A 23,731-nucleotide genomic window follows, 5' to 3' on the forward strand; every position below is an offset into this window, starting at 1 on the left:
TCCTGACGTAGAAAAGGAAAAGAAAGAAAAAGACAAGGTAATGTAGACCGGCTTATATTGTCATCCAGTTAACACTAATACAAATAGATTAATTGCTTATTACTTTTCTTGTGATTCAAGAACTAATAGTTTAGAGTTTGTGGTTACAGGATTTTTTTTTCTTTTTAATAAAAAGCTATCTATTGTGAGCTGGAGAATTTAGCTACTATATTTGGTTCTCATATGCCTTCCTTGTGACCTCACATCAGCCTGTTTAGAAGATTTGTAGTTTTGCTTATCCTTATATTGGAAGGCTGACTAGAGAATCTGTCTGACCCGAATTAGAAGCTAGGGCATGGATTGTCCAATTAACTTTCCTTACTGGCAGAATTGTGTTGCATAGAGAAGGTGGTGAGTTAGAGAACATTTTTACTGACTATAAAGTCACCATCATTTTATGGCTATTAATGATCATTATAACCCATCACATTCCCTTGATTCTTTATGGCAATGTTCTAAAGAATAAAATCTATGTAGGAACTCACTTTACTAGGTTGATAATGATAGTGATTAGAGTGGAGAGGTGGGGGTGGATTGAATTGGTTTGTTTGTTTTTAAATTTTTGGTGCAACCTTAGTCTGAAATATATGGGACAGAAGGTACACATATGTTGCACTAGTACTTATCACAAATATTTAGCTTTGGTACCTGCTTATAACAGTTAGTGTAATTTTTTTTAAGAAAGACTTTTGCTTTAAGGGTACTTCCAAAGCTTCCAGGACGGTCTACAGAACCTATTATCCTATTTTACTCTTAGCACTCATTTTCTGTAGCAACCTATGTTCACAAACCACTAATACTGGTGTGGAAGCACTTTGGAATGTTCTTTAATTCATACTTTATTTGTCCAAATACATGAAAATCATTTCAAATGGAGATACATTTTTTTTGTAAAGTCATTGTAATTTGTATGAATGCTTCTTTACAGTAACTTTTTCTTACCAAATCTTAACGTTCTGAGTGGCTTTTATTGCTTTTAGAATGTTTCATTATCACAGAAGCTCAGATTGGGAAAACAGAGAAGGTTCATTTAAGAAAAATTACTCTGCATGTAATACCCTTGAAATAATAAGATTTCTTGTTCTTACCTTAGGCCAAGATTTGGGATTAAAGATGATGCAAAAGTATCATGAGCCATAACTATTCTAAACAGGACTTAATTAAGTTGACATACAGTTTAATTGTCATGAGACAACATGTATAGTAGGATATTATTTTGTTATTTGGTATGCTTAGTACTTAAATGGTGCTTTTTTACTCTGACAGAGCTGGGGCAAGTGTGATTTGAAGAAAAATTTTTAATCCATCTGAGCATTAATTTCTTCATGTGTGAACCTGGAATGAAAAAATAGCAAATGCCTCATAAGTTTATTGGGCTAATTAAAATAAGCACATAGATCAATGGACACTTGGGCTTTTTCCATGAATTAGCAATTATGAATTGGGCTGCGATAAACACTGTGGTGCAAATATCTTTGTTATAATGTGATTTTTGGTCTTCTGGGTATATACCTAGTAGAGGAATTATAGGATTGAATTAATAAATTGTGGTATATGTACACCATGGAATATTATGCAGCCTTAAAGAAAGATGGAGACTTTACCTCTTTCATGTTTACATGGATGGAGCTGGAACATATTCTTCTTAGTAAAGTATCTCAAGAATTGAAGAAAAAAGTATCCAATGTACTCAGCCCTACTATGAAACGAATTTATGGCTTTCACATGAAAGCTATAACCCAGTTATAACCTAAGAATAGGGGGAAGGGGGAAAGGGAGGGGAGGGGAGGGAGGGGGGAGGGCAGCAGAGGGAGGGTGATTGGTGGGAATATACCTGTGGTGCATCTTACAAGAGTATATGTGAAACTTAGTAAATGTAGAATGTAAATGTCTTAACACAATAACTAAGAAAATGCCAGGAAGGCTATGTTAACCAGTGTGATGAAAATGTGTCAAACAGTCTATAAAACCAGTGTATGGTGCCCCATGATCGCATTAATGTACACAGCTATAATTTAATAATAATAAGAAGAAGAAGCACGTAGACTTTAGTACAGTGCCTGGCCCATAGGAGGAACTTAATAAATAATAATTCTTATATTATATTATACTTGACAGTAAGATTACATGTGGTGTAATGCATAAGTACTTGATATGTATAGAATTGTACAGCCTTTTGCTAACATACTCTAAAGTGGGGTCTGTGTCCCACTGGTTCTTCTTTCTAGTCTAGTTTGAATCTACCTACTTCACTGTAGCAGAAAGAGGCCAGACTTTAATTAAGGCATGGTTAGATTCCATCATTCAAATTATTTGTGACCATAGAATTTATAATCCTAAAATTATAGTTTAAAAGTTTCTTGAGAGCATCTAATTTCCTTCTTTTATTTTTTTTCTTCTATTAAGATAAGAACAGTAGCCTTGAAGCTAAGTATATATTCAATAACTACATTCTTGACTGAATGGTAGCCCTTAACACAACTAGGCAGGGTCTAACACTGATCCTTTTATTTGTTTGTTTTGTTTTGTTTTGTTGCAGTTTTTGGCCGGGGCTGGGTTTGAACCCGCCACCTCCGGCATATGGGGCCAGCGCCCTACTCCTTTGAGACACAGGCGCTGTCCAACACTGATCCCTTTCTAATAGCAGAAGATCCTAGTACTAAAGTTGAGTATTCTATACATTTTTATTGATAATAATGTAAAGTTTGATTAAATTCTGTACATACCCATTTGGATGAGAAAGGGTGTAAAATCACCATGTCATAAGTAGAAGTTAGAATCAAGTTATACAGCAAGAACACTTGAAAAGTGATATTATTCTTTGTAACATGTTGTTTGCCTTATATGAAAATCTTTTAAGAAAAAACTCATACAAAATCTTATGAGGAAAACACAGTAGAACAAACTTAGTATTTGGAGTTAGGGTTATCTACTTTTGAATTTCACCCTTGCCACCCACTTTCTTTGTGACTTTGAGTAAGTTTGCTTAACTTCTTAAAGTCTCAGTATTCTAATCTGTAAAATGGAAGTCATAATATTTACTTTATGGGGCTATTGTGAAGATTAAATGGAATAATATGTGTAAAGCACCTACCCACTACAGCTGCTATAACTTAATTGGCCATCTACATATGGTAGCTGTTATCAATATAAATGATGAGAAAATATTATACCTCCAAGTCTTTCAGAACATAGCCACAACTTGAAATTTTCATGAATTTGGAAATTATTACTGAGCATCTTCTGACACCCCAAAGTATCTCTCTTTGCTGGATGGACCCATACCTTCTGTGAGGCCAAGGGTACACATCTTATAAAATATTTGAGCTTCAATCCTCTGTGCTTTGATTAGAGCAGTTACTATCTTTCCTTCCATGAAATATGCTATCATTAAGGTATTCTGTTGGATTGTGGAGATTTTTGTAGACTCTGTCTTTTGTTCTAGGATGTCCAAGTGATATTTTGGGGAATAAAGCCTTTCTTTGGTAGTGAGGGATAGATAAGAATCTGTGTGAAAACTTTAACCATTAACAGTATCTCCCTGCATTCAAACCCTAGGTAAAAGGAATGTTATGGAGACATATTTACAAACATTAGTACTTCAAGGATGGCAGAAATAATTTGACATTGAAAAAGGAAGCTGAAACAATTAAACCTCACTAATAAACGTAATTTTATACAATACATTTAAAAGAACCCATCAGTCTAATATGACATGATCAATTCATATAATTTCCTTTGAAGAAATGTATCTAAAATAAAGTTGAACTATGAAAAATTCAACCCAGACAGCCTCAGAGACTGATGTGTATTACATTTGAATAAGCTCTCATAGGTTGTTGATTATAGCCATCTGATTTGTTTCAAACTTCCTAGGAACTCTAGAAAGTGTTACCAGATTCCCAGTATGCAGTAGGATTTTTTAAGAAGGATCTTGACTGCTTGAATGTGAGCTGTATTCTGTATTTATTGACCTCCAAACAGGGCAGAAAGGGGAAAAACAGTAGAAAAACCTGGCAGACAGTACCTTAACCAAGTAATCAAGATTAGTACCATCATCGATAAATTGTCTTGGGCCTGACATGGTGGCTTACACCTGTAATTATAGCACTTTGGAAGGGTGAGGCAGGAGGATCACTTGATGAGTTTAATACACAACTGGGCAATATCAAGACACCATCTCTACTAAATAAATAAATAAAAACCAGGTGTGGTGCATGAGCCTATAGTCCCAGCTACTCAGAAGGCTGATCCAAGAGGATTGACTAATCCCAGGTGTTTGAGGTTGAAGTTATCTTTGAAGATGCCACTGCACTTGTCAGGATTTGGCAACAGAAATCCTGTCTCAAAAAAAAAAAAAAAAAAGCATGTTGGTATTATGTTCCTTATGATATGATGGGATGAGAAAGGTACTTCTCCTTCATAATATGCATGTAGATCATGCCTCTATCTTCTTTAGAGAAGTTTCTCTTCAAGTCCTTTGCCCACCCTGACATGGGATCACTTGTTCTTGTTAATACGTTTGACTTCTCTGTGGATTCTGGTTATAAAACCTTTATTGGAGGTACAACCTGCAAATATTTTCTCCTATTCTGAGGGCTGTCTGCTTGCTTACTTACTATGTTCTTGGCTGTGCAGAAGCTTTTCAGTTTGATTAGGTCCCAGTAATGTATTTTTGATACAGCTTCAAATGCCTGGGGAGTCCTTCTCATAAAATATTCACTCAGGCCGATTCCTTCAAGAGTTTTCCTACACGATCTTCAAGTATTTTTATAGTTTCATGTCTTAAGTTTAAATCTTTTATCCTGTGAGAGTGTATCTTAGTTAATGGTGAAAGGTCTGGGTCCAGTTTCAGTCTTTTACAGGTTCCCAGCCAGTTCACCCAGCACCATTTGTTAAATAGGGAATCTTTTCCCCACTGAATGTTTTTAATTGGTTTGTCAAAGATCAAATAACGGTAAGTAGCTGGATTCATCTCTTGGTTCTCTATTCTGTTCCAGACATCTACCTCTCTGTTTTTCTGCCAGTACCATGCCGTTTTGATCACTATTGATTTATAGAACAGTCTCAGGTCTGTTAGTGTGATTCCTCCTGCTTTGTTTCTATTTCTGAGTAATGTCTTGGCTATTTGAGGTTTTTTCTGATTCCATATAAAACGAAGTATTATTTTTTCAAGATCTTTAAAATATGACAATGGAGCTTTAATAGGGATTGTATTAAAATTATATATTGCTTTGGGTAGTATAGACATTATAACAATGTTGATTCTTCACAGCCATGAGCATGGTATGTATTTCCATTTGTTAACATTTTCAGCTACTTCTTTTCTTAAAGTTTCATAGTTCTCTTTGTACAGGTATTTCACGTCCTTTGTTAGGTATACTTCCAAATATTTCATCTTCTTTGGCACTACTGTGAAAGGAATAGAGTACTTGACTGCTTTTTTGGCTTGGCTATTGTTGGTATTTATAAAAGCTACAGATTTATGGGTGTTGATTTTGTAGCCTGAGACATTGCTGTATTCCTTGATCACTTCTAGAAGTTTTGTAGTAGAGTCCCTGGTGTTTTCCAGATATATGATCATGTCATCTGCAAAGATTGAAAGTTTGATCTCTCTGACCCTATGTGGATACCTTTGATCACCTTTTCTTCCATAATTACAATGGCTATAACTTCCATTATAATGTTAAAGAGCAATAGAGACTATGTGCAACCTTGCCTGGTTCCCAGTCTAAGTGGAAATGATTTGAATTTAATTCCATTCAATACAATATTTGCTGTGGGTTTGCTGTAGATGGCCTCTATTAGTTTAAGAAATGTCCCTTCTGGGCGGCGCCTGTGGCTCAGTTGGTAAGGCGCCGGCCCCATATACCAAGGGTGGTGGGTTCAAGCCCGGCCCTGGCCAAACTGCAACCAAAAAAAAAATAGCCGGGCGTTGTGGTGGGCCCCTGTAGTCCCAGCTACTTGGGAGGCTGAGGCAAGAGAATCGCTTAAGCCCAGGAGTTGGAGGTTGCTGTGAGCTGTGTGATGCCAAAAAAAAAAAATCCAGCATCCCTTCATGAACAGAATACTTAAGAAAATTGGTATAGAAGGGACATTTCTTTTTTTTTTTTTTGTAGAGACAGAGTCTCACTTTATGGCCCTCGGTAGAGTGCTGTGGCCTCACACAGCCTACAGCAACCTCCAACTCCTGGGCTTAAGTGATTCTCTTGCCTCAGCCTCCCGAGTAGCTGGGACTACAGGCGCCTGGGATGCTGGATATTATCAAAAGCTTCTTCTGCATCAATTGAGAGAATAATATGGTCTTTATTTTTTAGTTTGTGTATGTGGTGAATTACATTTATAGATTTATGTATATTTGAACCAGCCTTGAGACCCTGGGATAAATCCCACTTGGTCATGGTGTATAATTTTTTTGATGTGTTGTTTGATTCTGTTTGTTAGGATCTTATTGAGTATTTTTGCATCAATATTCATTAGTGATATTGGTCTATAATTTTCTTTTCTTGTTGGGTCTCTCCCCGGTTTAGCGATCAGGGTGATGTTTGCTTCATAGAATGTGTTGGTTAGTATTCCTTCTTTTTCTATATTTTGGAAGAGGTTTAGTAATATAGGTACTAGTTCTTCTTTAAAGGTTTGGTAGAATTCTGACGTAAATCCATCTGGTCCTGGGCTTTTCTTTTTAGGGAGATTTTGTATAGATGATGCTATTTCCCTACATGATCTTCAAGTATTTTTATCGTTTCATGTTTTAAGTTTAAATCTTTTATCCTGTGAGAGTGTATCTTAGTTAATGGTGAAAGGTGTGGGTCAAGTTTCAGTCTTTAACAGGTTCCCAGCCAGTTCAAAATTTCCACTTTGTTCTGGCTAAGTCTTGGTAGGAGGCGTACTTCCAAGTATTGGTCAATTTCCTTCAGATTTTCATATTTCTGAGAGTAAAGTTACCTGTGATATTCATTAAGGATTTTTTGAATTTCTGAGGGGTCTGTTGTTATTTCATCTTTACCATTTCTGATTGATGAAATTAGAGATTTTACTCTTCTTTTCCTGGTGAGGTTGGGCAAAGGTTTATCTATTTTATTAATCTTTTCAAAAAACCAACTTTTGGATTTATTGATCTGTTGTATAATTCTTTTGTTTTCAATTTCATTTAATTCTGCTCTGATTTTAGTTATGTCTTTTCTTCTGCTGGGTATGGGATTGGAATGCTCTTTCTTCTCTAGTTGCTTGAGATGTCCCATTAAGTTATTAACTTCTTCTCTTTCCGTTCTCTTGTGGAAGGCTTGCTGGGCTACAAATTTCCATCTTAGGACTGCCTTTGCAGCATCCCAGAGGTTCTGATGATTCGTGTCTTCATTATTGTTTTTTTCCAAAAGTTTGGTGATTTCCTTCTTAATATTGTCTATAACCCATCTATACATCAGCATAAGGTTATTTAGCTTCCATGTTTTTGTATGGGTATGCAGATTCCTGTTGTTATTGAGTTCAACTTTTATTCCATGATGGTCTGAGAAGATGCAAGGAATAATTTTTATTTTTTTTTAATTTGCTGAGGTTAGATTTGTGGCCTAGGATGTGATCGATTTTGGAGTGTGTTCTGTGGGCTGATGAGAAGAATGTATATTCAGTTTTGTTGAGATGAAATGTTCTGTAGATGTCTGTTAACTCCAGATGTTGAATGGTTACGTGTATATCTAAAATTTTTTTGCTTAGCTTCTTTTTGGATGATCTATCCAGCACTGCTAAAGGGTGTCAAAATCTCCAACTACAATGGAACTGGAGGAAATCAAGTTGCTCATGTCTGTTAGAGTTTCTCTTATAAATTGAGGTGCATTCTTGTTGGGTGCATAAATATTAATAATTGAAATCTCATAATATTGAGTATTACCTTAAACAAATATGAAGTGTCCATCCTTATCTTTCCTTATTTTGGTTGGTTTAAAGCCTATTGCATCTGTGAATAGGATTGCAATGCCTGTTTTCTTCTGCTTTCCATTTGCCTGGAGTATAGGTGACCATCCCATTCTTTCTTCTGCTTGCTCCATTCTGTTACTGAGGGATTCTACTGTGTTTCTCAGATCTTTGAGGGCTTGAGTATATATTTGTCTTTTAATGTAAGATGAGATTTTTGTATGCAGCAGGTATCTGGCTTAAGTTTTTGTATCCAGGCAGCCAACCTGTGCCTCTTTAGGGGACAATTTAAACCATTCACATTAATTGAGAATATTGATAAGCCTTTCGAGAGTCTCGTGGACATTTTTAATTCTTTTGCAACTGTGGAAGTTGGAATTTGATCAAAAGTTTGTGGGTGGGTTTACTTTTGTGGTGGAGGATTACACTGGTCTTCATGGAGGATAGGTCTGAGAATATCCTGGAGAGCTGGTTTAGTTATGGCAAATTTCTTCAACATGTGAATGTCATTAAAGTATTTAATTTCTCCATTATAAATGAAACTCAGTGTAGCTGGATACAGGATCTGGGGTTGAAAGTTATTTTGTTTTAGGAGATTAAAAGTCGATGACCATCCTCTTCTAGCTTGAAAGGTTTCAGCAGAGAGATCTGCAGTTATTCTAATATTCTTCCCCTTGTAGGATATTTTTTTTTTCTTTTGGCTGCTTTCAGAATTTTCTCCTTCGTATTAACTTTAGTGAAATTGATTATGATGTGTCTGGGGGATGTCTTATTTGGGTTGAGACGTGCTGGAGTTCTGAAACTGTCTGCTATCTCAATTTCAGATTCTCTTGGCATCTGGAAAGTTCTCTTTCATAATCTCATGAAGAAGGGACTCTATGCCTTGTGAAGCCACTTTGTTGCTTTCTGGGATTCCTATAAGACAAATATTGGTTTTACTTCATATTATCCCAGAGCTCTCTGAGAGAGTGATCTGCTTTTGCCCTCCATTTCTCTTCCTCTTTGGGAGTTTGGGAGCATTTGAAAGCTTTGTCTTCAATGTTAGAAATTCTTTCTTCAGCTTGCTCCATTCTGTTACTGAGGGATTCTACTGTGTTTCTCAGATCTTTGAGGGCTCCAACTTCTTGTCTCAATGTGTCAAAATCTTTGGTCATTTGGTCTTTGAATTAGTTGAATTCTTGAGACATCTTTTGGGTTACTGCTTGGAATTCTAATTCGATCTTATTTGCTATCCGGATTCTGAATTCCAATTCTGACATCTCAGCTATTTGTTTGTGCATGGGATCTTGTGCTGTGTCTGCCCCATTGTTCATTTGGGGAGTTGATCTACTCTGATTATTCATATTACCAGAGTTTTTCTGTTGATTTTGCCTCATGATTTTTTTTTGCCATTGCCTCTGACTGTCCTCAGAGTTGGGGAGGTGTCTCTCCAATATTAGACCCTAGCGGGATCACTCTATTGTTGCTGGATCTTTGTAGGGAGTGACCCTGTGTAGGTCCTCTGGGGGTGCAGGGCACAGGGCCACTTGTATGGAAGTCCTGGCAGGTGTGGGTCACTGGTCAGGGCAGACGTGGGTCCTGGGTCACGGTGCCGCTGGTATGGAGATCTGGGTGGGCGTGGGTTGCGGGTTCTGTTTTGTTTTTTATTAAGTAATGGGTACATTGCTTGTTAAAAAAAAAAAAGAAAGAAAGAAAGAACAGGAAAGGTCTGATACCTTTGCAGTTTCTTATCTGTTTCTTTGAGAAATGAAAATACAAAATTTATATCTTTCACACTAACTTTAACCACTTAAGACTATTAAATGACTGATCTCTTGACAAACGGGAGGTATAGACTGCATTGTTCTCTAGACAAGATCCTAAAACAAACTTTACTGTCTTCCTCACCTGCTTCTCTCCAGAGTCCCTACCTTCACTACAAATATGCATACTGTCTACTCTTTCTGTAAAGACTGAAGTAGCAAGTAAGTAATGGTAGAGTTTCACTTATCAAGAAGATTTTCAATTAGGGTAGTATGATACATCCAAATTATTTTCTTATTTCACAGTCTTACCGGGATTTAAATGTTAATCCATCTCTGAAGGAATGGGAGATAAACTAAAATTCCTTCTGACTTTAGAAAGAGACATGGACAGATAACAGCTCCAAATAAGAAAGGGCTGTATAGATAAGGTTATTCAAAACTGATATTTCAATGTCAAAAAGAGCTTTCTTAACCCAGAAACAAGGCATGACTATACTTTCCCTACTGTGACCACCTGAAGATATAACTCTTTGAGAAACTACCTTTAAATATCTACTTTCTTCTCTTTTTACACTAGAATATGTTCTTGAAATTACTTAGCTCTTAACATGTCTTTAGAAATGGTACTTCAGATATGATTGTAGTAGTGCAACTAAATATGAAAAAATAACAGTAGAGCTTTTTTTTTTCTTTTATTAGCAGTAAAATAGCAAACCTTAGCTTGTGCTCTCATGCTGACATATCTTGGAACACCTGTCAGGAGAACTCCAGAGAGCCAGCAGTGGAGGTGGATGATCCATAAGAAAATTTTTACTCACCTTAACCCAAACTTGGTGCTTGTTATTAAAGAGATACAAATTACAGGTTTTACATGGCTGATTGTGACAAAACCATGCTTGAAAATATTGCAAAACTGACAAACTAAAAATAATTGTCTCTCATGTGGTTGTCTCCTAAGATTGAGCAAAAGGAAGCCAGTGACTTAAGGACCCACAATAGTATTTGTTTAAAAATTCACACAAATCTCTCTGGTAACTAAAGGACTACACAGTGGCAATGTTTCACTGGTCCACTGCAAAACAGATTAACTGTAATTTAATATTTGATTTCCTTTTTATAATCCATCCCCCTTTAGATGTATTTTTAAGGAAACTAGTAAAAGATTGGACAGGCAGATGTAAATGCTGTTTGTTCACTCCTTTTCCTCCCCACTGTTAAATCCCTAGGCACAGCCTAGGAAAAGGCAGATTCATTACTTTCCTGAAAAGCTGAATGGTCCTTTCTAGAGCAACACTTGAAATAACGAGAGCCAACCACAGGTGGGCATGTGTATCTGAATTTCTCCTTGAGGAAGTTGACTGGGTCACGTTATAACCTGTTTTAGAAAGACACAGTACAAATCCACACAATTATTCATTTGTAGATTTCATTTATGTGTAAGAATTTAGTGGGAGAAATTAATGAGCATACATTTTGAAAATTTACAAATTTATTTTGTAATATTGTACTTTCATTGTTCAAGTAAAAAGCTATCACCTTTATGAACTCACTTTTTACAACTGGCTAGTTATGATAAACTTTACTAAGCACATCTTCCTTTTACCCAAACTATAGATTGCATGGAATATAGATGTATGGAAAATCTAGCATTCGTTCTGTCCTTATTGAGCTTAGTTTAGGTAGCATTGCTAATAACAATAAGTGCTTATTCTCTTTTCTTTCATTGGCTTTGTTGTTCAAGTGACCCTTCTCACCTTGTATTGTTGTCTTAGTTTCTTATTTAAATACCTTGTTGTAATTTAACTTTTAAATATGTCTATGTCTAACCCTTCTAACTAGAAGGAAAGGGATTGTTATTTTTCTTGAAACGTTTTTAAAGAACTTAGTAATTTAGGTGCTGCTTAAGAGGCACCCAAGAAATATTGTTATCAAGTAAAAATTATGACAATCATTTTTGATTTCTGTGCATTGGAGTCAGAATTTCTGTGTTTATTAAGTGCCAGTAAAGAAAATGTGTCAAAGATTGACTATAAAACAAAGCAAAAACACCACCGTGATTAAATGTTTCCTGGTAGGTTGGTACTTTCTTTCATGGAAAAGATCTCTTGTTTTCCCATTTGTAGTATCATTAGTGAAGTTTTGTTTTTTCTTTGGTAATTGCCGCATCCACACTGGCACCTTCTACAGCAGAAACTGTATAAGTCTCCTTTTTTTAATAGAAACTTGACTTTTCCGCATGACAGACAGGAAGCTTACTGAGGCTTGTTGCAAGAAGGCAGGTGTTTTCAGGCAATAATTGTTCAGGGGTCCTACTCTGTGTCTTCAGAGGGCATAATGCTCTGAATCTCAAATCCCTGACATATATATAGAAATGACTTGGCATTGTTTGGGTAGAGATGAAAGGTGTGTTTACTCTTTGAATAAGATTGATTTAAATTCGTGGAAATTGCCACTGTCCACTTGCAAATACATCTGTGTGCTGAAAAGTTTACCAGTAACCGTCTAGATCCAAAATCACGTTTTATGTAGAAAATTTAAATTGTATTATTTAATGAACCCTTGTGACACCCATTCCTATTTGTTCTCAGAATGTATGTTTTCAGTCACATCTATTCACATCTATTCACTGTGTCTCTATTTTAAGTTCCATTAAGGAACTTAGGAAATTATCATCACCAGATGCCACCTTGTTATGGTATGTTATAGTGAACATGTGCCTGTAGTCATATAAGGCAATTCATTCTGTACACATAAAATATCCTTTCTTGGAAATAAAGTTAATATGTGAAATTTTGGACTTATAGAGATTGTTTGGAAAAAAAAATTGTTACATTCCCCAAAGATTCAAATCTGAACAAATTTTCATAGTTGACATAGCAGAACCTATTATGATTATGGTGCATTCTGTTCAGCCTTATGAAGATGTAGAAAACTGTAGGAGACATATGTACTTGGCATTAAACAATCTCTGAGCATGGGAGCAATGCTTGAGGTCCAGAGCTGATAGCTGAAGGGTGGTAACTTCAATGAAGGCATATTATCGTGACCAATGATACCAGGCTGACCACCATCTTAGCATAGTGAATGGTGTTTTCAACATAGTACTCATTCAATAAGATAGCCTAAAAGAATCATTTATTTTAAAAGTCCTCTTGTTTTTGTCTTCTTACATAAATATGACTAATGACATTCTGGTGGTTCTTAGAGTGTTAGTTATATTCTTTCATTCAAAAAGGAAAATCTGTTGGAATGCTAGGCTCCTAAAAATATCATATTAATGAGATACTGTTATATCTGTTCAAATTTGTAAATATGCTAATAATCAACAAATTACTTAACAGACTTCACATTGGTTGAATTCCTTACTATGTAATGGAGATTTGAAATCACTTATTTATTTGAATTTTCCATCAAGTGCATTAGTCCACTAGATATATGTTTTTATTGATTTTTACATTGATTTTTCTCAAATTTTAAAAACTATTATGTTATATTTAGGAACAAAATTTTGATTTTATAAGCCAGTAAGGAAATAGAATCCTCATTCACAAAATTTCCTTGTAACACATTTTGCTGGATTAAAACTGATCTTTAAAGCAGGTATTCAGTACTACAATATAAATGGCCTTTAAAAATTCCAGTTTCTATCATAAGAAATTGAAATTGTTTTTCCTGGGATTATATGATGATGGAGAAAATTATTTGACCACAGTCACATGAAACTTAGAAGGATAAAAATACAGCCTCTGTGGATGCATGCCAGTGTGGAAGGGGAGTTTGGAGGAATAAACCTAGAGGGGGCTTGAATATATGTGAGTTTCGTATTTTGCATTTTCATTCTCCCTTGCAGAATTGCTTTATATTTTATTTTTTGATGCTTCTGCCCCATGCGTCTTTTTAGTGTGACTCCATGAAGAAACTTGCTTATTAGTTGTGCTCCTGCACACAGAAATGTTAAATTACAGTTTTAAGTATGGGTACATTACTATAGATGTATGGATTTAGAGTCTGAAAGACATGCATATCCAAAGAGAAACATAACTAAAGAGTATGAATTTTACCATTTTAAAAGTTCTCTCCTAGGTATGGTGAAGAGACAAAACAAGTATTTTATTTCTTCCTGTTAATCAAGTTGAAGTAGCACAGACATATCTGAAAGACACCCTAAGCAGCACATGCTAAGGTCTATTGAGTGGTACAAATATATTCCAAACTTATGATACAGAGAGGCCTAGCTCTTATATCTTCTTATTCAGTTTTGTTCTGAACAATGGAAATTGAGACTTAAGTGACACTGAACCTTGTGTAATTACTCAAGACTCATTTATGTAGACTATATGATGCTTGTTAAGATGGGAAGCAAAATAAAGGAGTTTGGAAAAACTTTATATAAGGGCTGAGATTAAGAGACGCTTGTAGGTAATCAGAAGAAAACATAGCTTCACACTACCCATGATTTTGAATTAACTGCATTTCTTTAGATTACTGATATGCACTAACTAGTATTACATCTGCATCATTAGATAATTAAAATTTTCAGTGGGATAAAAGGACTTGTGGGCTAAAAGCTCCTCAACTCATTTATAGACATCATTAACAAGACAGTAATAAAGAGGGAAAATCACATATCTTCTTAAACCACAAATTTTGCTCCATGTCTGAATTTATTTCTGCTAGCTCAAAAATACTGACTTTTGTTGAATTTAAAAAATAAAAATAAAAAAGCCATTTGCTACGTAATTTGTTTGTTTATCCTTTGGGTTCTAGATTAAGAAGAAACAGCAAGATGTGCTTGGTTTCTTAGAAGCCAACAAAATAAGATTCGAAGAAAAAGATATTGCAGCAAATGAAGAGAATCGGAAGTGGATGAGAGAAAATGTGCCTGCAAACCATCGACCAGCCACAGGATACCCCCTTCCACCTCAGATTTTCAATGAAAGCCAGTACCGTGGGGTGAGAAAACAATTTAAATTCTTTTGTTTATTGAAAAAGATAGTCCCAAATTCACCCTAGTCTTTTCATTACCGCCTCCAAATTTGTATACATTTTTCATCTGCAGCCACTAAGCAGCTGGAGCATTTGACTTCTATTAGGAGTTAAATGAATGAGTCAGATACACACACTCACACAGCTACCTGTAAATGTACAGCTACCTGGACACATAGTTGACTTTACATTTTCTCATCTTGTTTCTAGCCACAACAATTATGTTTCTGGTGTGTCTATTATGAATAAATCTCCTGTTTTCTTTCCTTTGTTGGTTGCATGTTGCTAATTTTTCTTGCATTCTTTTCATCAAGGACTATGATGCCTTCTTTGAAGCCAGAGAAAATAATGCAGTGTATGCCTTTTTAGGCTTAACAGCACCACCTGGTTCAAAGGTATGATACCCATTTTTCCTGTTTTATTGGTTATTTGATTGCTGCTGGGTTTTTTAATCAGTAAGAGTTTCACTTTTTTTTTTCCTATTTAGATTGTCACGGGTGGTGTATTACAGATAAAAATCCCTGAAATGTATTTATTATTTAATACCCAATAGGGAAGATAGGAGTGCACAGTCATATATGAAATATGTGTTTAGGAGATAGGTGGAGTGAGCTCTCCAAGGCAGCAAATTTCTCATTGACCCATTCACAAATAAGTGGTTAGCAGTATTAAAGACTCCATTATTTCATCTGTCACACATGATTCTATACTGACAGCAAGCATCTTAGTTCATGGTAATCTCCTTGGCAGCATTTATTGTCTTTGTGTGAGAGCAAATGATAGAGTCATCCATTCAAGTTAACTAAGAGCATTTGAGTTACAAAACTGGTCACTAAATTGCTATTAATTGGGATTTTTTCTGACAACACAAATTAGTTTTTCAAGTGACAGTGTTCCCAGGAGAGACCAAATAAAGAAATAAATAAAAAGGAAATAGCCTATCTAATGAAATGTTTCAAAGCTATAGATTTTCAAATATACCTTTTCATTTTATAATAGATCTTTTCCACATAAACTGGCTTAATCAAAATATATTCCCTTTGCTCTATCATCTTATGTTTTGTTCTTTTTTTTAAGACAAAGTCTCACTTTGTCACCCTTGGTAGAGCTCTGTGACATCACAGCTCACAGCAACCTCAAACTCCTGGGCCCAAGCAATTCTCCTGCTTCAGCCTTCCATGTAGCTGGGACTACAGGCACCAACTACAATGCCCGGCTATATTTTTGTTGCAGCTGTTTAGCTGGCCTGGGCCGGGTTCAAACACACCACCCTCAGTGTAAGTGACTGGTGCCATAACCACTGTGCTATGGGCACTGAGCCTTATGTTTCGTTCTTATCAAATGATTTTTTGTTAGAGTCTTCAAACCCTAGTTCCTTCTTTAATTTTGAGAGGTTATGTTCATCATTGTATTTCCTTATCAAAATTTATTTTACCAAGGATAAATTATTATATTTTAAGCTTTGTATAATTTGAATTGTAAGAAAAGTTAGACAAGGTATTTTGTTTAAATAACAAGACCCAAGTTAGGTCATCAGGTTTACTGCAGATTAGAGGAAGTATGAAAGAAAGGATAGTCTGTTTTCTGTGATAACTCCCTCCTCTTCAGTTAAAATTAGAATTTACTCTTTCATCTATTCATTCATAAAGTATTCATTTAGGGTCAAGTACTGACTGGACATTAATTGTGGGGAAAATACAGTGAAAACAGCATAGTCCCTACATTCAAAATGTTCATAACCTAGTGAGGGACATGTATATAAATAATTATACAGCAAATATTTGTACATGTAATTATAATCCAAAAAATTCTGTGGGAAATTTTCTAAGTTGGTGTGAACAAAATGATAAAAAGTCCAGAAGAAATACTCATAAATTCCTAATCAGGAAGCTGGGGAATGTTTCATGGAGGGAGAAGCATTTGAACTATTGGAGATTCTAAAATAATTAAGTCATACTAAGGCATCTTTCACAGAAACAGCAACAAAAGCAATTGCATTAGGATGAAGTTGCACATGATGGTGAATTCAGGGAGCATAGTATAACATTGCTCCATAATAGGTATATTACATAGAGGAGGCTGTATTAGAAGGTAAGTTTGACCACATAAGTTAGGGCCAGATTATGATTTTTGTGTTAGGTAGATTCAGCTTATATTCTCCAGGCATCCAAAAGCCATAATAAGGAATAGATGAAGATGACAATGTTATTATTTCTGCATTTTAAGGTGTGAGTTGATCTATGTCTTAAGAAGAAAAAATTGGCAATGCTATAGATTGTAAAACATTAAAGGAATGAAATAATAAATACAGACCCATTAGAGGATACCTTAAGAGTGTAGAAAAGTGATTGAGAGTGCCTAACGTAGGAGAGCAGTCTTGGAAAGGGAAAGATGGATTTAGGAGGCACAAAAAATTCACATTACAGGATTTAGCAATTAATGAGATGCTTGTACCTGTCAAGAACTGGAAAGGATTAAAATCTATTTTCGGGGCCTCTAACGTGAATGATTAGAAAATGAAGTAGATGCTGCAGAGAAAACATAAAAGTGAGTGATCCAGGGAAGGAGTTAGCCTTGGGAATGAGAGGAAATGCAGTGTTCTGAGAGTGGAGAGAATAGGGAGAGAAGGATAAAAATAGAGAAATTGTAATGTTTAGGAAGGTTTAGGGAAGTTCACATTTGCATATGTTTTACCTTCATTGTGAGGTAGAAGGAAAAGTTACCTACTAGGAGTGAGAGAAAACTTGGGACATTAAAACCTTGAGGAGAACTTAAATTATTCACCTGTTGAAAATATGCTAAAGAGTAAGTTAAGATCAAGAATCAGAACCACCTGGTTTAAAGGTGTGATGCCTATTTTTCCTGCTTTATAGGTCATTTTATTGCTAGTGGGTTTTTTAATCAGTAAATTTCATCTTTTATAGTATTTGGATTGTCATAGGTAGTGCATTACAGATAAAAATAAAAGTCTATGATCTGTGTAGGGATCATGGTGAAACCTTCCTTTTTCCCTTGATCTGGTTTGCTGAATGATCAACTCACAATTATGATAGATTAAGAAGAGAAAGGTTGATTTCCAAATACCATGTGCATGGGGGGAATGACAAGAATGTTCCCAGAGTCTCAGTGATGGTCAGAGATCTTTATAGATGCATTTTGTAAGGGAGGGGGAGAACGTGGAAAGCATTGGTACAGCAAGTGGTTGATAGGGGCGATATATAGATGGATGAAAACAGATTGATTTATAAATTAACCTGAGAGACAGGTATTGTGTTTCAAATGGCCTTGGGGCCAGGCCTATTAGCATGTAATAAAGAATTCAGCAGCCCACTCAGGTTACTCAGGTTTTACATAGATAGAGAAAAGGCTTCTTCCAATGTTTTTGATCATGAATGACCTTTAATTCAAAATATTCTTTATGCCAAGGAATCATATTTTGGGGTGAAATTTCCTTAGCTCCTTCATTTTCCTTGTCTGGAATTTCCCTAGAAGTTTTACACATTAAGAACTTAGTTGGTAACTGTGCAGAGAGATAGCAGGTTAGTAATTTAGTAATAAGATGCTTGAAAAAAGATACAAGAACAGAAATTAGGATGAGAATGAATAAGCAAAAAAGAACAGATCTAAGCACATTTCCCTACACCACATTAAACCACTCTCCCATTCCCGGGAATAGGTCAGTCCAATAGAATGGTTTTGCTTTGTTAATTTGAGGAGGAATATTTATCTTTTCCTTTAAGAGATGTAGATCAATCCCTATTTTCCCTGATTTATTTACATAAAAACAATATATTTTTTTCCAATTATGGCACAAACTTCTCCTTGTTGAGCCATCAAATCATCCAGGATGAGGTGATTTTGAATTATAACAGATGCTAGGCTATTAACCTCTGCTTGAAGTGTTCCTAATGCCATGGCAATGTTGAACTCTTGTTCTATTATTACAGACAGATTCATGATTGCTCTTTCAATTTCATAAGTTTCAAATGTTGGAAAAACTATCCTGAGCATTGAAAAGAACTTTGAATTATACAAAGGGATATCTTATAATGTCATGTTTTGTATGTTTATAATGTATTTCAGAGTCACATGGCTAGTAGGCTTTCCTATTTTCCTGGTCTGGCCCATCATTCAGATTTCAGGGACAATGACTCCTCTCTAGTCCTCTACCCAGGCCTTAATTGTACCGTAGTTGGGGGGCTTTGTGTGGTTATAATATACATATGAGTTTTCGCCTTTCTCTGTGTCACATATTGAATATTGTGTCAGATTCTGAGGGCAATTTCCCCTGTGGGTGCCTTTGTATTCATAAAAGCTATGAAAGAATTCTATCTTAGTGGTGTAGGTGCACAGATCACATTTCCCCTCCCACTTTTCCAAAGTCCAAAGAGCAATTAAGATAAGTCACATGAGGAATTTCCTCAGGCTTTAGGTATGCATTGACCAGCCAGCTCCCAGTATGTGGCTAGAGCAGGACATGTTGACTGCCTCAAAAGATACCTTGCAGGGGTCGGCTGGATCTGTTTTTCTTCCCACAGAGGCAGTGAAGCTCTCTTCAGCCTGTTGTTCTGGATCCAGGTGACGATCCCTTTGACCTTCCCTCCTGTAGGTGTGGTCTGGATGACGGTATAGGGTCCCTTCTATCTTGGTTTGAGGGGAACCAGATTCAGATCGTGACCTAAACTTGATCCCCTGGAAAGAAAGGGTGTACATGCACAAAAGATAAACAAAATATGGTTAATTACCCAAGTGGAGATCTTCTTTGCCTCTCTTCCTAGGGCTTCTAAGTTCCTGTTCAATTCAGTCTCTCCCAGTTCTTTTAGGAGCACCTTCTAAATTGCACAGGATCGGTTGAGGCCTGGTATACATTATTTCATAAGGGGAGTACCCTGACCTCTTAGAAGGGGTGCATTTAATATCGAACAAGACCAGTGATCAGGCCTGTACCTAATTAAGGTTTGCATCCTGGCAGAGTTTACTTATTCTTGCTTTTATGACTCTGTTCATGCATTCTACCCTGCCTGAACTTTATGCCACAGGTATTTCTAGGTGATGTTTAAGGCTTTAGCTGTCATTTGCACTATCTCTGTTATGGAGGCTGGTCCGTTGTCAGATCCAATCTGGAATGGCAAGCTAAGCCATGGTATTATTTATCTGGGCAACACTTTTACTACTTCAGGCCTGGTGGAGATGGATTCCATCTATCCTGAGCACATGCAGGCCAAAACTAGTAAGTACTGGTTTCCTCCACATCTGGACAATTTAGTATAGTCAATTTGCACATGTTCGAAAAATCCTTCCCTGTAGGACTGAATTTCAGGCAGCAGGGATGGTCCCTGTTTATCATTGTGTTGGTTGCATGTCACACAATGCTGGCTGACTTTCTTGACAAGGGTGACCAACAGGGGAATGTAGAAGTATCTCCCCAGAATCTTTATAATATTCTTTTTTCTTCTATCTTAAGTGCTTGCCTCATGCATACAACGTCTAGAACCAACCTTGGATTTTTACACAGTAAGCTTTGATATTCAGTCAGGCATGAGTTGGTCAACCAATGGTGTCCTTTGGTGTTCATAAGAGTGACCACTGCATATGGTACCCTGATTCTTGAGTTTTGTCCCAAAGTCGAATTATCAGCCTCTTGCACTAGCCTGACAATGTCTACAAGTGTTGTTAGGCATAGGGAACATCATTTCAAGACTCTGTCAAGTTGCTTATAGAGATAAGCAACTGGTCTTGCCCAGGATTCTACATTCTGGGTGGACATTCCCTCAGCTGTTCTATTTCTTCCCTCCTTGGCCATGTCAGGGAGGCCTAGCATCAGAGCTGTCTGTAGTTTTTCATTTAGCCTTTTGAACGCTTTTAGTTGATCTAATTTCTACTCCATTGGCCCCTGTTCTCCCCCCTTGTGACTTCATACAATGGTTTGGACAGTCTGTATGTTTCACACAGTCTTTCATAGAAATCTCTAGGGCTCCCGTCTGGCTTCTGCAGATCTCAGCTACCTTACATATGTTTGTGGCGTTATGGCTTTCTTATGCTGAAAGGGACAAAGTTTAGGTTTGGTCCAGGGTAAGAGAATGAAATCATGTAGCAGTTACTTACAAATATCTGCAAATTCTGGATTTCGAGGTTAAGGTTCGCACAATGAGAACATTAGTATTCTTATTTACAGTTTTAGCACAGTCCTTAAGATAATATCTAGTTTTAAGAGTCCCTACAGAACTGATCAAAAGTTCTGGCCAATTCAAGTGAATACTCCTGAACATCACTTGGGTGTGGGGCCACTTATGAGGCTGTGTTATAGCCATACCACTTACTGGGAAATTCTAATTCAGGTTCTGATTTTTCCTGAGTTATCTATATAGACACAATAGATAGCATTTAATATTGCACGAATTTTTCCAGTATAGCCAACAGGCGACCTTTCTTAAGCCTTAAGACTTCAGAGCAAATATAACTACTGTATATAATTCCATATTCTTATACCAGTCTCTTAATTCTGTTTAACAGATGTTTAGTTAAGTAGCTATGTCTCATTTTGAGCTGGCTTTGTAGACAAGGCCGGAATCTAATACAGGAGAACTGCAGTTTTTTTTTTTTTTGAACCATTTTTCTCTCTTTAATTTCTCACTTTACTAAAAACAAATTACAGCAGAACTAATTTAATTGCCAAGAATAAATTGTAATTTCAGTATACTGGGTCTGATTATTAAAGTGCAGCAAGAATAATTATTAGCCTATTAGCCATCGAGGCTTTTCTTCATTTTAAAATTGGCTTTGCAAGACCTGGATGAGGGGCAAGATGGCCAACTAGAGCCAGCTTTAGACAGAAGCTCCCATCCAGAGGGAAGGAAAATGACCAGAAAGTACCCAATAAAGCTGAAGACTGACAGCCAAGCTGAGAGGGAAGGAAAATGACCAGAAAGTACCCAATAAAGCTGAAGACTGACAGCCAAGCTGCACGTCACCTCTGCTGAGGTTTTCTACAGGTGAGCAGTGAACTGAGGACCTCTTATCTCACCCCACAGGAGAAAGTTGCAGGAAATGGGGACTACTTCTCCAGAGGGACCCTGCTGCGACCCTGAGCACTCTCTTGCCAGGCATGAAAGTTGAACTAACGTTTTCCCTGCCATTTTGAACTTCTAGTCCAACCTTTCCCCCTCACCTTATGGTCCAGAAGCCTAACCCCTTCAGATAGTGAGATGTCTGCAGTTCATTGCCAGGTCTGGGCACTGCAAGGACTATGGTAGAAAAGCTGCACTGTGACAGTGAGCCCAGCAGTAGTGCAGACAAAGGGGAGGAGGCTGTTGGGCTTGGCTCTGTGAAAGTGCAAACCAGCTGTGGGAGGAGGTGTGCAAGCCATGCGCCCCACCCTACCAGAGCCACTCACTGTGCACCTGCCCCTGCTGGAGCCACTGTGCCTGCCCTGCCAGAGCCGTGCACCATGTGCCCCACCTTACCAGAGCCACCACCTGCCCACCCTGCCAGAACCACGTGCTGTGTGCCCTGCCCAACTGCTGGAGCCATGTGCCCTGAGCTCCAGGAGCCACCAATACAGCTGCCTCCATGGCCATGGGAGCCACGTGGGAGCTCCATAGGGACACCTCCCATGAAGATTCATCAACAATAGAGTGATCTTGCCAGGGTCTAATCTTGGAGAGATACTTCCCCAATTCTGAAGACTTCCAGAGGAAGCCAGACCTCACCCTATAGGGATACCAGTGCTGCGGAGTGGCTGGGTCAAAGGCGAGGTGGCTGAGGGAGAAAATTATTTGCTAAATTGTTATCCTCAGATTCAGACTGAGCTCAGGTGGAACACTGCCCAGTTGCCATTGAGTACCTGAGGCAGACAGGCCTCAGCTCCCCTGCCGGCTGGTGGCAGAGGGTGGGGGCCAGGCTGAGGGGGCATTGACTTTCCTTTGACTCTGGCAGGTTCAAAGCCCTAGCACATCTGCTTATTAGAGGGAGCAGGACCACAGCCCCGTGGGGTTAACAGTCACGGGGTATGAAAAAGGAGCAAGATGGGGAAAGAGATACCAGCCCACTGGTCCAACTCTGCTACTGGATGGGCATTTCTGACGCCACAGAGCACTGGAACAAGCCACATTTGAGCAGCCAGTAGACCTTTGCTATCTAGTTGCTAGAGATCTTTTAAATTCTCCCAGTTGAGAGTTGGTACTGACTGGGTCAATTGGTTTGGAACTCCTAACCTGGGCCAATTACCCAAGCACCCTCTCAGGTGGTACCCTGGTTGTGTGGAAATGGGAAAGGTTGATTTTACTTTTCCAATTGTTGCCCATGGGGGGCTGAGTGTTTTAGTTGCTTGTATTTCTCCACAGCTGAGACTTCAACACAGAGTCACTGATCAACTAAGATCAGACAAAGACCAGCTGAATACATGAGAGAGCCACCTAACCTCACCACACCAAGCAGGTCCCCAGAGCCTCAGACTATAATAGTGTATGAGTCCTTTGCAAAGCTGTAGAAGAAAAAGCTATAGTCACCAGGCCCAAATGCTTGGCAAAGGGCTGGGTAACCACAACTCCAGGAGCCCCCAATCCAAATTCAACTTACCTACCCATCTAGCCACACAGCAAAAAATAATCATGGGGCAGAATCAGTGGAAAAACTCTGCAAACGTGAGTAATCAGACTAGATCAACTCCCCCAAGAAATGACAGAACAGGCACACCAGATGAATCCCATTCATAAACAAATGGCCAAGATGTCATAAATCAAGTTCAGAATTTGGATGTCAAATAAGATCAACAGAATGGAGGTAAAGTTGGAATTAGAATTTCAAGGAGTAATTCAAAAGTTGCTTCAAAAATTCAATGAATTCAAAGACAAAATCACCAAAGATTTTGACACATTGAGGCAAGAACTTGCAGCTCTCAAAGATCTGAGAAATACAGTAGAATCTCTTAGTAACAGGATGGAGCAGGCAGAAGAAAGGATCTCTGACAGTGAAGACAAAGCTTTTGAACACTCCCAAATGCTCAAAGGGGAAGAGAAGTGGAGACCAAAAACAGACCATTCCTTGAGAGA

At 37.5% G+C, this 23,731-nt stretch overlaps 1 protein-coding gene across 2 annotated transcripts in view; it reads left to right on the forward strand.

The window, feature by feature from the left end:
• SH3BGRL (SH3 domain binding glutamate rich protein like) overlaps window positions 1-23,731 on the forward strand; it is a 148,829-nt gene that overhangs the window by 63,396 nt on the left and 61,702 nt on the right. For both annotated transcript variants that reach the window (XM_053580193.1, XM_053580191.1), the window contains exons 2-3: window positions 14,463-14,648; window positions 14,996-15,076. In XM_053580193.1, coding sequence (XP_053436168.1) covers window positions 14,463-14,648; window positions 14,996-15,076 — 267 coding nt within the window. The remainder of the gene's footprint in view (window positions 1-14,462; window positions 14,649-14,995; window positions 15,077-23,731) is intronic.

Source organism: Nycticebus coucang, chromosome X, assembly GCF_027406575.1.
Source record: "Nycticebus coucang isolate mNycCou1 chromosome X, mNycCou1.pri, whole genome shotgun sequence".
In the NCBI taxonomy this organism is placed as follows: Eukaryota; Metazoa; Chordata; class Mammalia; order Primates; family Lorisidae; genus Nycticebus; species Nycticebus coucang.